The following is a 22,429-nucleotide window of genomic DNA, read 5'->3' on the forward strand; positions in this document are numbered from 1 at the left end:
CCACACCGATCCCAGCCCCCAGGGCTTTCCGGCTGGCAGAATTGCTGGATGTTTCACAGTGTGCCGGGAGGGGCTGGCCTGGGTACCACGGGGCAGACGGCGTCGGGGCTCAGGGTGAGGGCAGAGGGGTAGACGGTGTCAGGGCTCAGGGTGAGGGCAGAGGGGCAGACGGCATCGGGGCTCAGGGTGAGGGCAGAGGGAAAATGGTGCACCGCTTACTCTTTCCCAAAGCTAGGCCGTGAAGGCAGTTCAAGAGGAAGTGGAACAAGCTTCACCATGTACCCAGACAGCTGCTGAATTTGGACAAATTCTAAGCAGACTTTGCCAGTTGGGGAGCTGCTCTTTTCCTACCTTATGATTTTCCAACCAGAGGAGGCATGTTAAGCAGTTTCAGGGACTCTTAGCCGAGGCTGGAGTTAAGCCCATTTTATGCCATGCCTGCCTCAGCTGAAACCTGGAGCTCTCTCTGTGCTGCGTGTATTAGGTGTTGGAGTGGTGGTGAGAGGAAGGCTGAGCAGAGACTTCCCGAGAAAGACAAGAGTCCCAGACAGAACGACGCCTTGCTTAAGAGGCTACTAGGCAATCCCAATCCAAGTTCCTTTGATCTGTGAACTCCCCTGCCTGGCATGGTGCCTTGGCACGTACTACAAAACCTAAGAACTTTTTAGAAAAAATAAGAGGTGTGTTTGCCCAGATGAATGTAGTTCAGGATGAGAGAGTGCATTTTCCCCTTGGCCCTGTAACACCTGTTTCTTTCTCCTCATGAGGTGGATGCCCGGAACATTGATGGCAGTACCCCGCTCTGCGATGCCTGTGCCTCAGGCAGCATCGAGTGTGTGAAGCTCTTGCTTTCCTATGGGGCCAAGGTCAACCCACCCCTGTACACAGCTTCCCCGCTGCATGAGGCCTGCATGAGCGGTGAGTCAGGTGGAAGGGAGCTGTGTGGACAGGAAGTGGAAGCCACTGACTGGCCCAGGAGAACTCCTGGTCTATATCTGCCTATTGGTGGTTAGGCCATGGAAATGCCCAGCTTTCCTCCTGGAGACACAGTCCTCACTCAGGACTATGGGGCTGTTGTTTCCATGGTAAGATTCTATTTCTTAGAAGATGCTCAGTGCCTTTCAGACACTAACACTGGAGATGGGTCCACTCTGTAGTCTTTCTCTTGGTCTTTGCCTTTGAACATCTGATCTAGTTGGGAGATGAGACCCAGACACATCCCTGAGGCCAGGTGCTCTCGGAGGAGGGGGAGCTGGTCCTATAGGCTCAGGGAGCACGTGGGATTTCAACTGTTCTCCCAGAATGGCTGGACTACTTCAGGTGGTTAGAGGATGTAATGCCAGTGGCTGAGGCCAAGCAGGTTCACATTGGATTCGGGCAGATGGTAGAGAAACTGCAGAGCCAGAAAGGGTTGGGCCATTCTGTTGAATAAATTCTCACAAAGGCGGACAAGCATACAGGCAGGGGAAAACCTCTTCTTGGGCACACCAACAGCAAGAATGGCCCCTCACAGTGGCGGGCAGGCAATGCACCCACCAAAATCCCCCATCTCTCTCAAGCACAAGCACCCATAGCCTTATATAGGCCATACACACGTGCCTCTGCCAGGTGCTTACTCACTAATCATTAAGCAAAGTGCTTGCAGCCGGTAAACAGCTAGCAAGCCTAACACAGCTGCCCCACAGAGGATAAGAGGAAGGCCATGCACAGGAAAAATGACATTAAATTTCACTGGATCAGAAGCTCTCAACAGACAAGCAGCAACAGCTAAGAATGGACATTTAGGGTGAGACCAACTGATGAAAAAATTTGAAATGATAGACTAAGAATTTTGGATTCTACTCTTTTGAGCAAAGGTTGCAAACCTGTGGCCTATATTTTTATTGAGCGGTACAGTGTTTGTCTTTGTTGCACTTCATTGGGGTGTGCAGAGTGCCTTCTCTGCCTTCATGCAGGGCCAAACTCTGCTGCCTCACACCCTAATACCCACTTGCAGGCACTGGGATTGCTATGGGCAGCTATTGAAGGTGTCTAAGAAGATGTTGAATGACCAGAAAACAGCATTTTGAAAAATTAGATTAGAGGCAATCCATGTACAGTGTGTAGAGGAGGAAGAAATTTTCCTTTACATATCTTAGTTCATTGGCTGGGTTCCACCGTGACAAGGTACTGGCTCACAGAGCAAACAGAGATTTGTTCATGTGAGCAGTGCATCGCATATACACACAGGAGGACTTGGCAAGGTGTTACTCAAAGGGGTTGTTAGAACTTGGATTTCCATGGAGCAGTAAATTTTTAGAGAAATAGCAAGACAAAGGAAAAGGACTTTGAATTTATAAGATGGCAAGTTATGAGGAGGCAAATAAATGGGAGAAGTAATGGTAGATGGGGCTAGTTTTAGCAACTCTATCAAGAGTTTTCTCTGGTGATTAATTTCTGTCTTTCCTAGTGGAGAGGGGAAGGGGACTTCTTTATAAATATATGTCCTTCATTTAGGCTATTTGGGGGAGGGCAAAGAACTTTTGTTCATCTGTTTCTTCTCAGTTGTCTTCAGCTCAAAATAAACCTGTGTCAAAGTGGCATATTCTGGGGTGGCATGCTCTGCTGCCCTTCAATATACTGACGTGGTGGTGGTGGGAGATATCCTGGAAGTGGAGAGATGAGTTGGGGGCCATCACAGTGATCCAAGTGCAAAGCTCTTAGGGTTATGGATTCATTTAGAAAACTGAGAGAAGAATTAATGGGCTTGATAAGCAGGAGAGGACAGCATGGGGTCAGAACCTACTCAGGGTTGAGCAGGGAGTGAGGTCAACGAGACAGATTGGCCGGAGGATGTGCACCTGAGGAGAGGAAGGAGAGGGCCTGGTAGTGGTTAGGAATGGCCAGTAGACAGCGGTAGGTGAGGGACTGGGTTTCAGGGCTCGTGTGGAAACTTGGTAGCTACTAACTATATACTTAATTGTGGTCAAGTTGGAGTCTTGTAGATGAACCTCAACCCTAACCCCTGTTAAAGATATTCAGAGAGGAGCCAAGGGAAGAGGCAGAAAAGGTATCTGTGGGCTGGGAATCATGGTTAGAAAGTTTAGGTAATTCATCGAGGAGGCTTGGACTGGGGATGCCAGCTCTTATGTCATCACACCCAGGCTTGGTGTGCCCAACACAGCTTAGGAGGCAGCCCGGAAAGGAGAGCACCTTCTCCCCCATGGAGGAGCTGGGGAACTGTGAGTCTTCTCTGGCTGTTCTGAAGTGGTATTCTTAACTTTCTGTTCTCCCATCAACGGGGCCAGCTGTGTGCTACATTTCTGCAGGCAGGCTTGGAGAACCATTGTGCCCTCAGGAGAAAGGACAACCATCCATTTGTTCCCTAGTGCCACACAGAGTCATGAACTGCTCCTAGCTTGGGATGTAGTCCTGGTTCTCCTCTCTGCCCCTGTAAACAAGCATGGGGCTTACCTTTTCTAGCCATTGGTTTTGTTATGCTTGTTATTTCAAATGTACATATCAGTGATTTTTCAACCGGTGTGCTGCCAGACTTTTAAAAATATGTAACACCTGTCTATTTAGTCAGGGGTGCTGACCTCTTTTCCTTCAGATTGTCAAATAAAAAAATGACAACAGCCAACACAACAATAGCCATCCAGTGTGAATGCCTTGTCTTGAACCATAAATATATAGGTCATATCATAGAGTTGCATCTTTTTGGTTATGTTGCATAATAAGGTTGTGTCTGATTGGTTAATTCTTGTTACCAGAAATTTTTATATACAAGTATAGGCACCTGATTTTTTAAAAAGTCACCTTGGAGCAAAAATGGTAGGTGATTACTATTATTATTATTTTTTTGTAAATCATTCAAATTTATGCTATTTTTTGTCAGATCGGCAAAAAATATATTTTTTGCTGTGCCACAGAATTTTAGTAATTAGCTTATGTGTGCTGTGAGGTTGAAGAAGGTTGACAATTGCTGGTATATATTCATTGACAGGTTTTATTCTTTTCCATTTCTCTTAAGGAAGTTCCGAATGCGTGAGGCTTCTCATTGATGTTGGGGCCAATTTGGAAGCACACGATTGCCATTTTGGGACCCCTCTGCACGTTGCTTGTGCCCGGGAGCATCTGGACTGTGTCAAAGTGCTGCTCAATGCAGGTGTGTTGTGTTTATGCCTGTGCCACTCAATGCAGGAGTGTTTGTGTTTCTGCCTGCTCTGTTCAATGCAGGTGCATCAGTGTTTATATCTGCACGGTTCAAAGCAGGCATGTTGGGGTTTATCAGAGCTGCTCCATGTAAGTGTGCTGTGTTTAGGTGCACTTGTGTCAGCAGAGAGCTAGGTAGTGGAGTCAGCTCAGGTTTTTATTTATTTTATTATTTTTTATTTAGAAATTAAATTTAATGGGGTGACACTGAGCAATAAGACTACATAGGTTTCAGGTGAACATCCCCATGGTATTTGAACTGTTGATTGTGCTGTGTGCCCATCACCCCAAATCAACTACCTATATATTTGTTCTCCCTCACTCCCCTACCCCTACCCCCCACCCCCTGGTAAACACTTCAGTTTTATCTATGTCTGTGAGTCTCAGTGTTATATCCCACCTATGTGTGAAATCATATAGTTCTTAGCTTTTTCTGATTTACTTGTTTCATTCAGTATAATGTTCTCAGGGTCCATCCATATTGTCATAAATGGAAATATATCATCATTTCTTATGTCTGAGTAGTAGTCCATTGTATATATATACCACAGCTTCTTTACCCAATTTTTTTCAAAGGACATTTTGGTTGTTTCCATGTCTTGGCAGCTGTGAATAATGCTGCGATGAATGGGGGTGCATGCGGCTTTACATACCAATGTTTTTGAGTTTTTTGGTTAGATACCCAGTAGGGAAATTGCTGGGTCATATGGTAGTTCTATTCTTAATTTTTTTGAGGAACCACCATACTGTCTTCCATAATGGCTGTACCAGTTTAAGTTCCTACCAGCAGTGAGGGTTCCTTTTTCTCCACAGCCTCTCCAACACCTGTTATTACCGGTCTTGTTGATAACAGCCAATATAACAGGTGCGAGATGGTATCTCATTATAGTTTTGATTTGCATTTCTCTAATAGCTAGTGAAGAAGAGCATCTTTTCCTGTATCTGTTGACCATTTGTATGTCTTCTTGGAAGAAGTGTCTGTTCAGATCCTCTTCCCATTTTTTAACTGTAGTGTTTGCTTGATTGTTACTATATTCTTTATATATTTTGGATGTTAACCCCTTATCAGAGCTGTTGTTTGTGAATATCATCTCCCATTTGGTTGGCTGCCTTTTTGTTTTGTTGTCAGTTAATTTGCTGTGCAGAAGCTTTTCAGTTAGATATAATTCTGTCATTTATTTTTGCCTTTATTTCCCTTGCCTTTGGGGTCAAATTCATAAAATATTCTCTACAGCCAAGATCCATAAGTTTAGTACCTATGCTTTATTCTATATAATTTATTATTTCAGATCTTATATTTTGGTCCTTTTTCAGATTTTACTTTTAGATCTTTGGTCCATTTTGATTTAATTTTTATGCAGGGGGACAAACTATCACCAAGTTTTATTCTTTTCCATGTGGCTTTCCAATTTTCCCAGTACCATTATTGAAGAGACTTTCTTTTCTTCATTGTGTTCTTTTGGCTCCTTTGTCAAAGATTATTTGTCCATATATATGTAGTTTTATTTCTGGGCCATTGATTCTGTTCAATTGATCTGTATGTCTGTTTTTCTGCCAATACCATGCTGTTTTGATTATCGTGGCTCTATAGTATAATTTAAAGTCAGGTAGTGTGATACCTCCAGCTTCATTCTTTTTTCTCAGGATTGCTTTAGTTATTTGGGGTCTTCTATAATTCCATACAAATCAGGTGTTTTTTTGTTCTATATTTTTAAAAAATGACATTGGGATTTTAATGGGGATTGCATTAAATTTGTATACTCTTTGGGTAAAATATGGACATTTTAATTATGTTGATTCTTCCAATCCATGAACATGGAATATTTTTTCACTTTATTGTATCTTTTCAATTTCTTTTAATAATGCTATGTAGTTTTTAGTATATAAGTCCTTCACATCCTTTGTTAACTTTATTCCAAGGTATTTTATTGTTTTTGTTGCAATTGTGAAAAGAATTATTTTTCCAGTTCATTTTCTGAAGTTTTGTTTTTGGCATATAGAAAAGCAGTAGATTTTTGTATATTGATTTTACATCCTGCAAACCAATATTTACTGTATTGGTTTATTGTTTCTAATAGTTTTTCGGTAGAGTCTTTGGGGTTTCATTATATACAGATCATGTCATCTGCAAAAAGTGATACTTTACTTCTTTTTTTCTAATATGGATGCCTTTTATATTTTTGTATTGCCTGATTACTCTGTCTAGGACTTCCAGTACTATGTTGAATAAGAGTGGAGAGAGTGGGCAGCCTTGTCTTATTCCTAATTTTAAGAGGAAAAGTTTTCAGATTTTCACCACTTAGTATAATGTTGGCTGATGGTTTGTCATATATGGCCTTTATTATGTTGAGCTCAAGTTTGAAGCTCACTCTCCCACTGGCCAACTGAGACTTTGGGCCTCAGTTTCCGTATCTATAAAAATGGAGAAATAAAACCTATTTTTCAGGTTTGTTGGGAGGATTTGTGATAATATTTTCACAGTATCTGATGAAAGTATGCACTCAACAAATGCTAATAATTATTTTTAGTGGCTACAGGGAACCACCCACAAAACCTGTCTAATAAGGTTGCTGTCTAAACCAGAAGGAGATGAAGATCCAATGGAAAATGGAGTCAGCAGCATTTGGCATCTAGGTTTGTCAGGCATTCTAGAAATACTCAGGATACTTCTAGTAATGATGGTAGAACACTGTGCTTACCTCCTCCCATGACCACCTCAAAAATCACAACTAAATTATAGAACTATCATCACCAAGCACTACCTGAAGACTAGTGGAACAGAAGTCCTATAACTAAGGATATACAGAAGGAGCCACATCAAGACTGGTAGGAGGAGTGGAGTTGTGGAAAGGGCAGGTCCACACTGATAGTGTAGCAATTAAGAATCAGGAGGGAGGGCCCTGGCCGGTTGGCTCAGTGGTAGAGCATTGGCCTGGCGTGCAGGGGTCCCAGGTTCGATTCCCGGCCAGGGCACACGGGAGAAGCGCCCATCTGCTTCTCCACCCCTCCCCCTCTCCTTCCTCTCTGTCTCTCTCTTCCCCTCCCGCAGCCAAGGCTCCATTGGAGCAAAGATGGCCCGAGTGCTGGGGTTGGCTCCTTGGCCTCTGCCCCAGGCGCTAGAGTGGCTCTGGTTGCGACAGAGCGATGCCCCGGAGGGGCAGAGCATCACCCCCTGGTGGGCAGAGCGTCGCCCCTGGTGGGCATGCCGGGTGGATCCTGGTCGGGCGCATGCGGGAGTCTGTCTGACTGTCTCTCCCCGTTTCCAGCTTTGGAAAAATACAAAAAAAAAAAAAAAAAAAAAAAAAAAGAATCAGGAGGGAACCTTGGCTAGGTGGCTCAGTGGATAAAGCATTGACCTGGTGTGCCAGAGGTTATGGGTTCGACACCTGGTCAGGGTATTTATGAGAAACAATCAACGAGTTCACAACTCAATGGAACATGAAACAACAAGTTGATGCTTCTCTCTTTTTCTTCCTTCTCTTCTTTCTCTCTCTCAAATCAATGGAACAATTCAAAAAAGTCAGGAGGGATATTTCAGCTATTGGGATCTCCCCTGAGGAATGAGGGGGTCTCATCTCAGTGCCACATTAGGCTCCCAAGGGAAGAAGAATCCCCATATTAACTTGATTCAGGGTGAGGAAAGTAGGGAAGGGGTCAAGGTAGCTCTCTCTTTGGGAACAAAGTGCTGGCAGGTGCCAAATATGAGTTTTCTATTAACCTGGCTACCACCTTTAGCCCCACCCTGGTGAATCCCTAAGACCCTGCCCCACCCAAATCACGTGACCTTCCCAAGCCGTTTTCAGGGGCTTCTCTATACAAATGGACTGACTCAGCTTGTGCTGAGGACTTTCCTAAAATCTCTCAAATGCACACAAACCCAAAACAAGCAGCAGCTGGCCTTGGCATACCCTGAACCTCTTGCTAAGTGGCCCAAGCCCAGCATAAGCAGCAACTGGTCTCAGCTTCCATTGTAACTTCCATCATGTGGCTTCAATCCTGGTATAAACTTTGGCCAGTGTTGGTCTGGAACATAGATTCAACTAAGTAGTCACAAACCTGGAACAAGAGGCAGCTGGACTCAGCTCACATTGTGGTGCCCACCAAAGTGTTCCAAGCCTGGCAGTACTGGCAGCTGACCTTGATTCACAGCATAGCCTCTCCCAAATGCCTCCAAGACCGGCACAAGTGGTAACCAACCACAGTTTACTTTAAAGCTACCACTAGGTGGCCTCAAGCTGGACACAAATGGTGGCTGACCATTAGCTGCTCTGGAGCCCCCCCCCAAGAGACTCCAGAACTAACACACTAGGTTGCCAGCTTCAAACCACACCAGAACACCACTCAACCAGCTCCACAAACGACACATTCAAAGGATAGACTTTTCTGGCACCAAAGCCCCACTAAAGTGACTCCTATTTCATGGGGCCAGCCCCCATACAACAGCTTATCTGCTGTAATCACAGCCAGTCTTTTTTTGTTGTTGTTGTTGTAGTTTTCTGAAGCTGGAAACGGGGAGAGACAGTCAGACAGACTCCTGCATGCGCCCGACCGGGATCCACCCGGCACGCCCACCAGGGGCAACGCTCTGCCCACCAGGGGGCGGTGCTCTGCCCCTCTGGGGCGTCGCTCTGCCGAGACCAGAGCCACTCTAGCGCCTGGGGCAGAGGCCAAGGAGCCATCCCCAGCGCCCGGGCCATCTTTGCTCCAATGGAGCCTTGGCTGCGAGAGGGGAAGAGAGAGACAGAGAGGAAGGAGGGGGGGGTGGAGAAGCAAATGGGCGCTTCTCCTATGTGCCCTGGCCGGGAATCGAACCCGGGTCCCCCGCACGCCAGGCCGACGCTCTACCGCTGAGCCAATCGGCCAGGGCACAGCCAGTCTTTATAACCAGTCAGCCTTAGGTTCAATCCCACCCACTGATGTGCTAACAGCAATGAAGGCTCAACTACAACAGGAGAGCACACATAACCCACACAGGAGACATTCCTGGAGCACCTGGCTCAGAAGAATAGGGAGACTGTGCCACCAGGCATCATAGGATACCTACTACATAAGGCTACTCTGCCAAGACTGGGAGACTTACCAAATACCTAGAAGCAAACTCAGGGAGGGACCCCAAATAAGAAGACAAGCATATCTCAAATGAAAGAATAGGACAAAACTCCAGAAAAGGACAAAATGGAGGCAAGCAATCTACCAGATGCAAGATTCAAAACACTAGTTAGCAAGTGTGCTCAATGAATTTAGGCGAAGAATAAGTGAAATCAGTGAGAATCTCAACAAAAGGAAACCATAAAAACAAACCAGACAAAAATGAAGAATACAAAACTGAAATGAAAAATACATTAGAGGGAATCTATAGCAGATTACATAAAGCAGATCAAATCAGTGATCTGGAATACAAGGGAGTGAAACTCCAGATCTGAACAGCAAAAGGAAAAAAGAATTTAGAAAAAGCGATAGTAGTTTAAGGGACCTCTGGGACAACATTAAGCACACTAACATTTGTATCACAGGGTTATCAGAAGAAGAAAGAGAACAAGGAACTAAAAACCTATTTAAAGAAATAATGACTGAAAACTTCCTTGACCTGTTGAAGGAAATGGACACACAAGTCTAAGAAATACAGAAGTCACAAACAAGATGAACATAAAACGGCCCACACAAGACACCTCAGTGGAAGATGAATACCATACAATTTTACTTACATGTGGAATCTAAAAAAACCCAAACAGGCCTGACCTGTGGTGGCGCAGTGGATAAAGCATCAACCTGGAAATGCTGAGGTTGCCGGTTCGAAACCCTGGGCTTGCCTGGTCAAGGCACATATGGGAGTTGATGCTTCCAGCTCCTCCCCCCTGTCTCTGTCTCTCTCTCTCTCCTCTCTAAAATGAATAAATAAAAATTTTTTAAAAAAATAAATAAAAAAAAACAAATAAGCAAACAAAACAGAAACAAACTCATAGATATAGAGAAAAAAATTGATGGCTGCCTGATGAGAAGAGGGTTGGGACATGGATGAAAAAGGTGAAAGGTATTAAGATATACAAATTGCCAGTTATAAAAACAATCATGGGAATGTAATGTACAGCACAAGAAATACAGTCAATAATATTGTAATAACTATGTATGGTGTCAGATGGGTACTAGACTTACCAGGGTGATCACTTTGTAAGTTTCACTATGTTGTACACCTGAAACTAATATAATACTGTATGTCAACTGTAATTGAACAAAAATTAATTAAAAAAGTACTCAATATAGTGAACTTCCCAAGGTGAAAAAAACAAAACAAAGAACAACCCAACCAACTGAAGGTTAGATTTAGGAACTCTTTAGCACAGGAGTTTTATATTGAAGACAAAATAGGTATTGACAAGGAGTTTTTACTATGAACCCAACTTAAATATTTTCCTGAGAGAAAATTTTAGCTCATCCATTCTGAGTGCAGCTTATGATAAAAAAAAACAGAACTCTCCAGAAATAGAAAGACTTAATTTTCTTCGGATGTTGGTCATTTGTGCTTAAGTTATATGTCGTTTTCTATTGGTGAGTCTTATTCACTTTAAGGTGTCACTTTTAAGTCTTTCCAGTGAAAAAGATTCATATTGTGTGAGGTTAGTCATGGTGACAGTTTTCATTTTTTATACAATGATAAAATATTTAGACTAGAAACAGTCTTAAGTCTTCCAGCTAAGTCACTCATCAGATGGTTAGATCACATTTCTGTCAGTCTAGGGCATCTACCTATTAATTATAACTGTAAAACTTTTAAAATAAGATTTACAGTGCAACAATCCTCAGCTTTTAAAATAAAGATTTGCTAGTGCAGTAGCCCCCTGTGGAGCGACTGGTATATATATGCTCAGTACATCTTCATTTCATGTTTTTAGCTTCTTTTGTTGTAATTATAGGAGAAAGGATCAAATTAGTAGTTTTAACCCCAACATCCTCTTTGCATTGTTAGGACTTTCTAGAGGTGATTTCTCTTTCATAACTAATAGGTGACAAACTCCACCTAAGTGAGGGCTTTATTTCTTGGTTCAGGTAACTGACAGGATTGGAACTAGGCCAGTTTCAGGGTTCATTTGGACTGGGAGTTCAACAGTGTCATCAATTTTCTTTGAATTTTGCAGTTCTGCTTTTCTCAGTGTTCACTTGACCGTACATCTGGCATCCTCAATGGAGTAGGATGGATACAGCAGAGTTTGGCTGACACCCAAATGCTTCACTTCGTGAGGCTTCTGATAACTTTCTCAGAAGAATGAAATTCTTTTTTTTCTATTTTAAGGGGAGGCAGAGACAGACTCCAACATGCGCCCCAACAGGTATCCACAACAAGCCCCCTAAGCGCAATGCTCTGCCCATCTGGGATCACTGCTCCGTTGCTCAGCAACGAGCTCTTTTAGCACCTGAGGCCAGGCCATGGAGCCATCCTCAGTGCCCAGGGCTAACTTGCTCAAACCGAGCCAGAGCTGCGGGAGGAGGAAAGAGAGAGAGAGAGAAGGGGGAGGGGTGGAGAAGCAGATGGTCGCTTCTCCTGTGTGCCTTGACCAGAAATCGAACCTGGAACTTCCACATGCTGGGCTGATGCTCTACTACTGAGCCAACCAGCCAGGGCCAAGAATGAAATTCTTTTTCCAGATGTCTCCCTCATACCTCTCCTTATGGTCCATCAGCCTAAATTAGGTCCTGTGTTGCCGGGGTCCAGCCCCGGGGGGGATCCAGGGGTCCCACAGGAGGAGACGGCATCGGCGAAATCGAGTGAGAGAGCCGAATTCTTTTCTTTCTCTTTATTCTCTGGTTAGCATTTACTGCCAGGCATCTCTGCTCAATGCTAGTATAGCTCCCTTTTTATACACACACACCAGTTACAATCACATGGTGTTAATTATTGCTTTTGTTTCACTATGTTTGCATGTTTCCAGATAACAGTTAATTTACATATATGAGTCACAAATCAGGTAGCAAATCATTCAAAATAACTTGAATAACAACATCAGTAAAAGCTTTTAAAGTATTAGTCTGTTGTGAGTTAAGGGGCAGAGAGAGATTTAGCAGACGACTAACAATGGACCACCGCTTGCTCAGGTAAATGGCCTTGAGTTTATGCAGTGTCCTACAAGATTCTGAAAGGCTTGCCTCTAAAGAAATTAACATAACATTAAGAATAGCTTTCACCCAAAGATATGCAGAGTGCACTTGCAAGATAGCCCAGCAGCAACACAAGACATTAACTGTTATTACTTCCTACATTTTATTTAAACACTAGTTAAGTTCTGACTCTATTCTTCTCAGAATATACCACTATTTGCAGATCAAAGAAGCAGGAAGAAAGGAATGTTTCTCCACTTATCACATGAAAAGGATAGGGAGGAAAAAATGTTAAGTGAAGGCCAAAGGGTGCTCTGTGCACAGCCACTGCCTCCTACCCATTCACAAGTCACAATTTATTTTTTACCATGATTAAGAAGGAATTCTCCTCAGACTTAACCCTTTACGAGGGATATCATAGCCAGCCTCTTATGTCTATGAGCCCAGTTCAAGGGGCTTGCAGGCTTTTCTGTGGAACTCACACCCTCTGTCTCATTTCCAAAGAAATCACTACGAATCTACAGGGAAAGCATGGTACAATTATCCCTGTGCCACAAATAATAGCACACACCCAGAAAAAGGGGGGATATAAGGCCAGATTAATTCAAAAAGTCAAAGGGGGAAGTATCGTTGTGCCTTTCCTTTGTGGTGACTTTGTCACCCCGCAGCCATTGGTCTTCACTGCGGTGACTTTGTCACCCCGCAGCCATTGGTCTTCACTGCAGTGACTTTGTCAATCAGCAGTTTTTGGTCTTCTTCTGCTGTGACCTTGTCAGCCAGCAGTTGTGGGTCTTCTCCTGCTGTGACCTTGTCAGCCAGCAGTTGTGGATCGGCTCCCGACACTGTGTTAACCTTATTCAGTCCCTTTAGCCCGACTCTGCAAATTCCAACTGGCTTGGGTGTGGGTGGGAACAGGGATGAACCCAGTCAGGGCCCACCCTGGGAGCCAGAGGCTAAGCCATCCTGCTCACTCCCACCCCAGAACTGCACCCCACACTGCAGTGGCAGTTCAGTGCGGTGTGGTTTGGAAAGGAGTGGGAAGAGTACCACAGTGTTCATTACAGCCTGGAGCACGGGACCTGCTAAATTTTAAAGGGAGTTTTCATACACCTGGGCACTCAAATGAGGGGTGACCAGAACTCTCCTAGGACAGCTTTCCACGTGTCCGTGTTGTCACATGCTGTTGTTGACTGCCACTGTGCTGTGCGCTCGAGACTCAGTCCTTGCTATTCTCATCTCAGATGGTCTGTCTCCTTTACATCCTTCTTAAATCACATGTAATCTTTTTCTTATTTAATAAAACTATTTTTTAACTATGGGAAATTTCACACATACAGAAAAGTAGAGCAAAGAGGACAGCATATGGGTTCTTTTTAAAGTAGTAGTGATTTGTAAAGCCAGAAGCCACGGCCAGGGCCACTATCACAGCAGCCTGGCCCATGCAGGTTCGCATTGGATTCGGACAGTCGGCAAAGAAACAGCGGAGCCAAAAACTGGTGGGCCATAGTCTTTAATTCTAGCTTTGCACCCGGCGGGCAAGTAAAAATACACACTGGGCTCCAAAACCCAGTCACATTCAGTGCTCACAAAGCTACTGACTTATCCGAGTTTCCTAGAATCAAAGGTTTCTAGCTCACCAGACTTATTCACCTCTGTTCCCCATCTCCTTCCTTATCCCAGATACAAACTCTGCACAAACTGGCATCTCACTCAGCACTCCTCCATCTTGGCTGCTTCTCCTGGCCTACTCCACGTGGCCTCCTTCTGCTGCTGGCTCTACTTTCTCTGCTCTCTCATGCTAATCTCAGGAACCAAGAGCCCAAGCTCCCACTTCGTCCCCATTTTATAGTGTAGCAATCCAAACTCTTAATCCAATATACAAAACAGGGAAGTCTCTAATACAAAGTCACTTCTCTGAGGCATGATTGGATTGTACCGCCCTACATCAAAAAGGGTAGGAAAGGCTTAATCCCAAAACCAAGCCCCAGGCTAAAGGATTCTGCCTGCCTTTAGCCCACCCCAACACACATTAATATCACCTGGGCAATGGCCTCTTTAACAAAGTGAGCATAATACATTTTATCTGCCCAACATGATTCTTAACTGTGTGGCTGATCTCAGACCCCTTGGAAGATCAAAGGAGAAAGTAAGCATTGTGGGTGCTTTTGCACTTGATTTCAGAGAGGGCCCAGCCCTGCTCAGTCTTCCTTGAGGAGCTGAGATGTGGGGGCCATGGGTGTGCTCAGGGGTGGATAGGAGGCTGTCGGTCTCTTGTGGGCAGTGAGGCCAAGTTGCTGAGTGGCAGATGATTTTTGCAGAGGGGGAGAGCTGGGGCAGGGGAAAGTCCGGTTATTACCGTGGGGTAATTTTTAATCTGGTCACTGACAGTGAATATTTAACTCTGCTGGAGGCACACAGAGGAGCTAATTGAGCAGTGTGTGCTTCCCCTTCCCAGCACAGTACTTGCCACATGTTCCATAGTTCCAGTTTCAGCCAGCCCAGTGCGTGCTCGGCCCAGGAATTGTGCCAGGTTCTTGGGGTGCTAAGCTGGTGACAACTCCTTGTTTTTGCAGGCTAAGGTTTTACTCAGTCCGCTGCAATCCCATTTTGCTTTGAAATCAGGATTTTGATAATGAGCAGACTTTGACCTGTTTTCTCTGAAGCATGAAGTTGAGAATTTTGAATGCCCAGATGGAGTTAGCTGTTGTGCTTGCTCTGTCACCCTTTCTCTCTCTCTCTCTCTCTCTCTCTCTCTCTCTCTCTCTCTCTCCCCACTCTGTTTAAGGCACATGATGATCATTAGTTTCCACAAAACCACTCCCCAAACCCCGCTCCCTTGCTTCTTCCCTCTGGTCGCCCATCTCACCATTCTAATGTTTACCTATATGTGTACCATCTATATATGTTTTTGTAAGACACACATTGTCAGTTGAGGCATTTATTTTTAATTGACATAAATGGTATTGTGTTACATTTTCTGTTTTGTTTTTTTTATCACTCAGCTCTGCTTTTAAGACCCACCCATGTTGCCCTGTGTACCCTCTAGGCTGCTGTTTTCAACTACTGCAGAGCATGCCAGCTTCCCTCTTTCTACCCAGTCCTTTCTTTATACCAATCGAATGATGCCAAGAATATGTTTTGTACCTTGGGATCCCGTCTTGTACCTTGGGACAGCCACCTCTTAGAAAGAGTCACCCGGCTGAGGCCTGTATACTTAGAAACCACAGGGAATGGGATGGAAGGGGAGGTGTGATTTTTAGACTGATCCAGCCATAGTTTTCTCCTTAATCTTGAGATTAGCTTCATTTCCTTGTGCCCCTTTCTTTGTCGCTAAAAGAGAGACAATCTCTTTCTCCCTATTGGCAAGAATGTTGTGGGAATTATGACCTGACAGGAAGCTACTTGAACTTTAGATTTGCTAGACTTTACAATTTGTTTTTCATTACAAGTTTGTGTTTAGCATTCAAATTCATATTTGTATTATGACTGCAATACTACACAATTATTTATTCATATCAGCAAATATTAGAACAATATAGTGGTCAGATTACAGGGAAAATGCTTCTTTTACTTAATGTATTGCTTTTAAATATTCTTTTTGTGCCTGACCAGGCAGTGGTACAATGGATAGAGTGTCAGCCTGGATGCTGAGGACCCAGGTTCAAAGTCCCAAGGTTGCCAGCTTGAGTACAGGCTCGCCAGCTTGAGCATGAGGTCACTGTGTAGTAAGGTACCAAAAAGTTACAGAATTCATATTACTAGTTTAGGAAGCTTAAAGAATATTTCAATTTGGGCTAGGCATGCAGAGAGATTTTGTAGATGATATTTCTATACTTGTGTGATTAGCACCAACTGAGGATGGCTAATAGCACTGTATTGTAAACGAAGAGGGAAGGAGACTTGGATTCCCATCCTTCCCCCCACACCTGTAAGGAGGCAAGTAAATAGCTAGCCAGGTGCAGGAAGGGAGAGATTAAAAAACAAACAAACCAAAAACCTTTTCTTACTTGATGAGCCATTTGCAGGCATTTTATCCCCTAGCGCCATGGAAACTACCCCTCCCCTCCTGAAAGCATGTAATTAATGTATATCTCTCTAAACAAAGAAATTGCAAGTGAACACTAGAAAATTTAGGAATATCTTTTAATATGTGGAATAATATCTTTGCTATTGTGTTACCTTATAAGTTTTAATGTGTAGAAATGTTTTTATAGGTCCTTTAGACAAATATTGTAAGCTTGCTAATGAATTATGTCCCATCCTCCTCCTCCTTTTCCCACCAACCTGTGCGTGTGTGAAAAATGGGATGGAAGGGGAGGTGTGATTTTTAGATAAATCCAGCCATAGTTTTCTCCTTAATCTTGAGATTAGCTTCATTTCCTTGTGCCCCTTTCTTTGTTGCTAAAAGAGAGACAATCTCTTTATCCCTATATAACCTGCAACAAGGGCTGGGCCCGGGGCTCGCACATGATTTGGGCTTCCAGACTGCCCCAAGTCATATGCTGCCAGCATATTTAATAAATCTCCTCCTTTAATAAAACTCCTTAAAAATTTATCTGGACTTGGTGTCTCTACGTAAACTTGCGGAATTGAGGTATGGCTACTTTACAACAACTGGAATAAGCATGGGATCATAGACATGAGCCCAAAGGTCTCTGGCTTGAGCCCAGGGTTGCTGGCTTGAGCAAGGGGACAATGACGTGGCTGGAGCTCCTCAGTTAAGGCACATATGAGAAAGCAGTCAATGAATAACTGAGTGCTGCAACTGTGAATTGATGCTTCTCATCTCTCTCCCTTCCTGTCTGTCTCTGTCTCTCTCTCTGTCTCTCTCTCTCTCTCTCTCTCTCTCTCTCGCTAATATATATATATATATATATATATATATATATATATTTCTCTCTTTTGTAGTTTACAGCTGCTAAATTAAGTAATTAGGTAGTTTAGCCTTTTTTCTAATTGAGAGATTGTTTTTCTTGACCTGACTGCTTTAGGTAGAGGAGTGAAAGAAAGAAAAGGGGGTGGGAGGAATGAGAAGCCTCAATTCATAGTTGCTTCTTGTATTTGCCTTGACTGGTTGAACTGGCAACCTCAGTGTTCCAGATTGACCGCTTTATCCACTGCACCACCACAGGTCAGGCCTGACCTGACTTCTGAGTTTGGCTATGGGAAGTAGAGAGAACTTCTTTTCACTTGTTATCATGATGGAGTGTTTGCTGTGTTCTTAGGATCATACAGTGAACACTGTCATGAACAAGTGTTTATGTTTACTAGGGGCTTGAGACTATTTTAAGCCAGAAATCGGAGAGCAGGATTTTTCAAATATTTTTGAGCAGTGGGACTAGAAAATGTAATAGCGTTATATCCTCTCATATCCTCCTATTTCGGCCCCCTAAATTTATCATTACATGATGACATGCTGGTGATCTGATTCTTAAAAACCCACTTTAATGACATTTTGTGATTGTGACTTGAATCTATTATTTTAGGGATGACTTTATTGATTCTGGGTTATTTGCTTGACTTCTTTAAAATTCTTTTCTACAAGGAACCCTCATGCACTGGTGGTGGGATTGTATATTGGTGCAGACACTATGGAAAATAGTATGGAGGCTCCTCAAAAAACTAAAAATAGAACTGTCATATGATCCAACAACTATACTGTTTGATATTTATCCAAAGAAAACAAGACCACTAACAAAAAACATGAGGCTCCTCTATGGTCATTGCAGCATTATTTATAATAGCTAAGATATGGAACATCCTAAATGTCCATCAACAAATGAATGTACATATATAGTGGAATAGTATTCAGCCATAGAAAGAAGGAAATCTTGCCATCCGAAACAACATGGATGGACCTCGCGGGCATTATGCTAAGTGAAACCAGTCAGACAGAGAAAGATAAACATTATAGTATATGATTTCACTTACATATAGAATATAAAAAACAAACAAGCAAAACAAAAACAGAAACATGACAGAGAACAAACTGGCGATTGCCAGATGGAAGGGGGTTTGGGGGACTGGGTGGAAAAGATGAAGAGATTAAAAAGCAAAAATTGCTAATTATAAAAATAGTCATGGGGATATACAGTACAGCATGGGAACTTGGTCAATAATTTTGTAACAACTATGTATAGTGCCAGGTGGGTTAATACCTTATTACACTTCCTGTGTGTGGGGGGATCACCTGTAAGTTACATAAGGGTCTAACCACTATGCTGTGCTCCTGAAAGTAATATAATACTTGCATATCTACTATAATTGAAAAAAAAGTAGTTTCAGGATTTAGATGATCTGACCCAATGAACGCAAAAACAAAAACATAAACAAAAATAACTTTTCCCTTTTACCCTTTCTCTATAAATTATTTATCCACTTAGGAGCAAACTTTGAAGAACTTGGCATTTTCCTTTAAAAAAAAATTTTATCAGGGTGACATTAGTTAATACAATCATTTAGGTTTCAGGTGTATAATTCTATAATACATCATCTGTATATTGAATTGTGTGTTTACCACCCCAAGTCAAATCTCCTTTCTTCACCATTTATCCACCCTTTATCTTCCTCTACCTCCTCCCACCCCTTTTCTCTCTGGTAATCACCATACTGCTGTCTATGTCTCTGTTTCTATGAGTTTCTGTTTTATTTGGTATTTTATTCATTAGATTCCATATATGAGTGAAATCATATGGTACTTGTCTTTCTCTGATTGGCTTGCTTCACTTGGCATAATACTCTCCAGGTCTTTCCATGGTGTCATAAAATGTAAGATCCCCCCTCCCTTTTTACGGCCAAATAGTATTCCATTGTGTAAATATACCAAGTTTTTTTTTGTCTCCTCATCTACTGATGGGCACTTAGGCTGCTTCCAAATCTTGACTATTGTCAATAATGCTGCAGTGAACATAGTGGTGCATATATTCTTTTGAATTAGTGTTTCAGGTTTCTTTGGATATATTTTCAGAAGTGGAATTGCTGGGTAACAAAGCAGTTCCATTTTTAATTTTTTGATATAACTCCATACTGCTTTCCACCGTGGCTGCACCAATCTGCATTCCTACCAACAGTGCACGGGGGTTTCCTTTTCTCTTCATTCTTGACAACACTTGTTAGTTGATTTATTGATGATACCCATTTTGATAAGTGTGAGGTGATATCTCCTTATGGTTTTTGATTTGCTTTTCTCTGATGATTAGTGATGCTGAGCATCTTTTCATATGTCTATTGGCCATCTGTATGTCCTCTTTGGAGAAGTGTCTATTGAGGCTCTTTGCCCAGTTTTTACTTGGGTTATTTTTTGTTTTTTGGTGTTGAGTTTTATAAGTTCTTTATAAATTTTGGATATTAACTTCATAGCCTTGGTGAATATGTTCTCCCATACACTGGGTTGTCTTTTCATCTTGCTGATAGTTTCCTTTGCTGTGCAAATACTTTTTAGTTTGTTGTGGTTCCATTTCTTTATTTTTTCTTTTGTTTCCCTTGCCTGAGGAGACATACAAGAAAAAATATTGCTACAAGGAATGTTCAAGATTTTACTGCCTACTTTTCTTTTAGGTTTTTTTTTTTTTTGGTTTCAAGTCTAGCATTTAAGTTTTTAATCCGTTTTGAGCTTAATCTTATGAATGGTGTTAGAAGGTAGTCTAGTTTCATTTTTTTTGAACATATGTGTCCAATTTTCCCAACACCATTTATTGAATAGATTATCTTTACCCCATTATTTGTTCTTGCCTCCTTTGTAAAATATTAATTGACTATAAAGGTGTGGGTTTATTTCTGACCTCTCAATTCTGTTCTATTGGTCTATTATGTCTGTTTTTATGGCAGTACCATGCTGTTTTGATTACTATGACCTTGTAGTATAGTTTGATATCAGGTAGCATGATTCCTCTAATTTTTCATTTTTTTCTCAAGATTGCTATGGATATCCAGCATTTTTTGTGGTTCCATATAAATTTTTGGAATATTTGTTCTAGCTCTGTGAAGTATACCATTGGAATCTTGATAGGAATTGCATGGATTCTTTAGATTGCTTTAGGTAGTATGGACATTTTAATGATGTTAATTCTTTCTATTCATAAACATGGTATATGTTTCCATAAATTTGTATCTTCTTTAATTACTTTCTTCAATGTCTTATAATTTTTCAAGTACAGGTCTTTTATATTCTGGGTTAAATTTATTCCTAAGTACTTTATTTTTTGATGCAAAAACTTGCCATTATATAAAAAAAATTCTGCTACTCCAAAAGATTCCATTGTATAGATTTGTGATGGCTGTTCTCTAAGGATAACATTTTACACAAATCATGTTTTTATCAAATCTGTATTTTTTTAATGCATCTAAAAATGCTATGTTTAGCTACTACTAACTTGTTCACATCTTTTTGAGTATCTATTATTATCATGGGAAAGAGGTGGATGGCAGAGCTAAACTCAGAGTTATGAGACTTCATCTCTTATTTGAATTCCAGGGTGTTTGGGGAACCTCAGTTATTTTCCTTTTGAGCTTTCCTTTTGTAAATTAATATTTATATTTAGGGAATAGTTATTCATTCATGCAACACACATTGTTAGAGCCTCTGTCCTGCGCCTGCGGTGTGTGCGTGTGTGTACATGCCTGTATATATGTGCATGGGTTTGTGTACATGTGTGTGCATGCCTGTGCAAGGACAGGCAGGCGAGCTTGAGTAGCTTAACCTGAGTTTCTAATGTCAGGACCTGTAGGGACAGACTACACAGGGCATTAGAACTATCTCATAACTCACAGGGAATTTTTTGTTTTATTTTCCTTCTTTTTGATTGTTTCTAGTTACATTCTTTATTATTGCTACCTTTCTTGAGCTTTCTTGTCATAAGAAATAAAATGTAATTATTCTTTTTGGATTTTAAAAAAGGATGTGAAAAGCCTGCAGCATGCAGCAGGGCCTGTCTTGATTTTGTTTTCTGGATCGGGATTGCTTTTGTCTACTGTGCTGGATGAAAAGTTCACAGCTTATGTTTCTCTGGGCTCCAAGTTGTCTCTTTGGTGATACTTCTTTCCCTTTACCCGCAGGGGCCAATGTGAATGCAGCAAAGCTTCATGAGACAGCCCTTCATCACGCGGCCAAGGTGAAGAACGTGGACCTCATTGAAATGCTGATTGAGTTTGGAGGCAACATCTATGCACGGGACAACCGGGGGAAGAAGCCCTCCGACTACACCTGGAGCAGCAGTGCCCCTGCCAAGTGCTTTGAGCATTACGAAAGTGAGGCCAGGATCTTCTTGTTGTTTGGATGATACAGTGCATTGTAGAACTGCACAGGAAACACTTATGCAAGAAGCTCTGTTTTAACAATATATCAGATAATTTATAAGTAAATAGACAATCTCAGACTAAGCCCATATGAGGCTGAGAGTATAGCTCCAAACCTTACTCTTTAGCAAACAAAATACAAATGATCTAAGGACAAGATGTCTTCTTTGGGTACAAATTTTTAAATGCGTTTATATAGAATTAGAGTTATAAGAAGCTTTCAGATACCTCTCAATTGAAAAAAACTATTTATTCAAATTTTTGCCAGCCCTACCCAACCAAAATTCGTTGTGAACTTAGAGGCAAACTCCATCTATATCTGTTGGCTAACCATTTCCTGGAAAATGATGTTTCTTTTCCAAAAATAATTTGAGGGACAAAGTAACATGGGAAAATGAATCTCACCAGCAGTTATTTTTATTTTTTCTTTCCAAGAATTTTTTATTTCAAATTTTTTTATAAACTGTGAAAACAGCCTTTGGTTAATTTATATTTCTGTCAAACGCAGATCATTCTAAAAGGCAAGTCCTCGAGGCCAGGCTCTGTTCTGCAGAGGGCCCTGCAGTAGGCTTCCATCTTTGGCCCTCATTTGCTCATGCATTCCTGAGCCACAGCTCCAGGCTTGTCTGTAGTCCTGAGGTCCTGACCCTCTGCACTGGGATATGTGTTGCTCCTCTCCTGGAGCTGGGACGTGCGTCAGTTCTCCTGGGGTCCACTTGCACCCTGTGGCACTCCATAACCAGAGCACAGCCTGCGGCCTGGAACTGCAGGAGCGGCAGCCAGCAACAAGCCAGGACTAACCCTCACCCTATCCCTCATTTGTCTGCAAGTTTGACAAACAAGCCCATAA

At 42.2% G+C, this 22,429-nt stretch overlaps 1 protein-coding gene across 3 annotated transcripts in view; it reads left to right on the top strand.

The window, feature by feature from the left end:
* Window positions 1–22,429, top strand: part of ASB13 (ankyrin repeat and SOCS box containing 13) — a 51,083-nt gene that overhangs the window by 23,274 nt on the left and 5,380 nt on the right. For all 3 annotated transcript variants that reach the window (XR_010731893.1, XM_066279824.1, XM_066279825.1), the window contains exons 3-5: window positions 768–918; window positions 4,013–4,147; window positions 21,340–21,531. Coding sequence is in view for 2 of the 3 variants with exons in the window: in XM_066279824.1 (XP_066135921.1) it covers window positions 768–918; window positions 4,013–4,147; window positions 21,340–21,531 (478 nt within the window). In the remaining variant the exon portion in view is untranslated. The remainder of the gene's footprint in view (window positions 1–767; window positions 919–4,012; window positions 4,148–21,339; window positions 21,532–22,429) is intronic.

This window comes from Saccopteryx bilineata, chromosome 5 (genome assembly GCF_036850765.1).
Source record: "Saccopteryx bilineata isolate mSacBil1 chromosome 5, mSacBil1_pri_phased_curated, whole genome shotgun sequence".
NCBI classification, from domain to species: Eukaryota; Metazoa; Chordata; class Mammalia; order Chiroptera; family Emballonuridae; genus Saccopteryx; species Saccopteryx bilineata.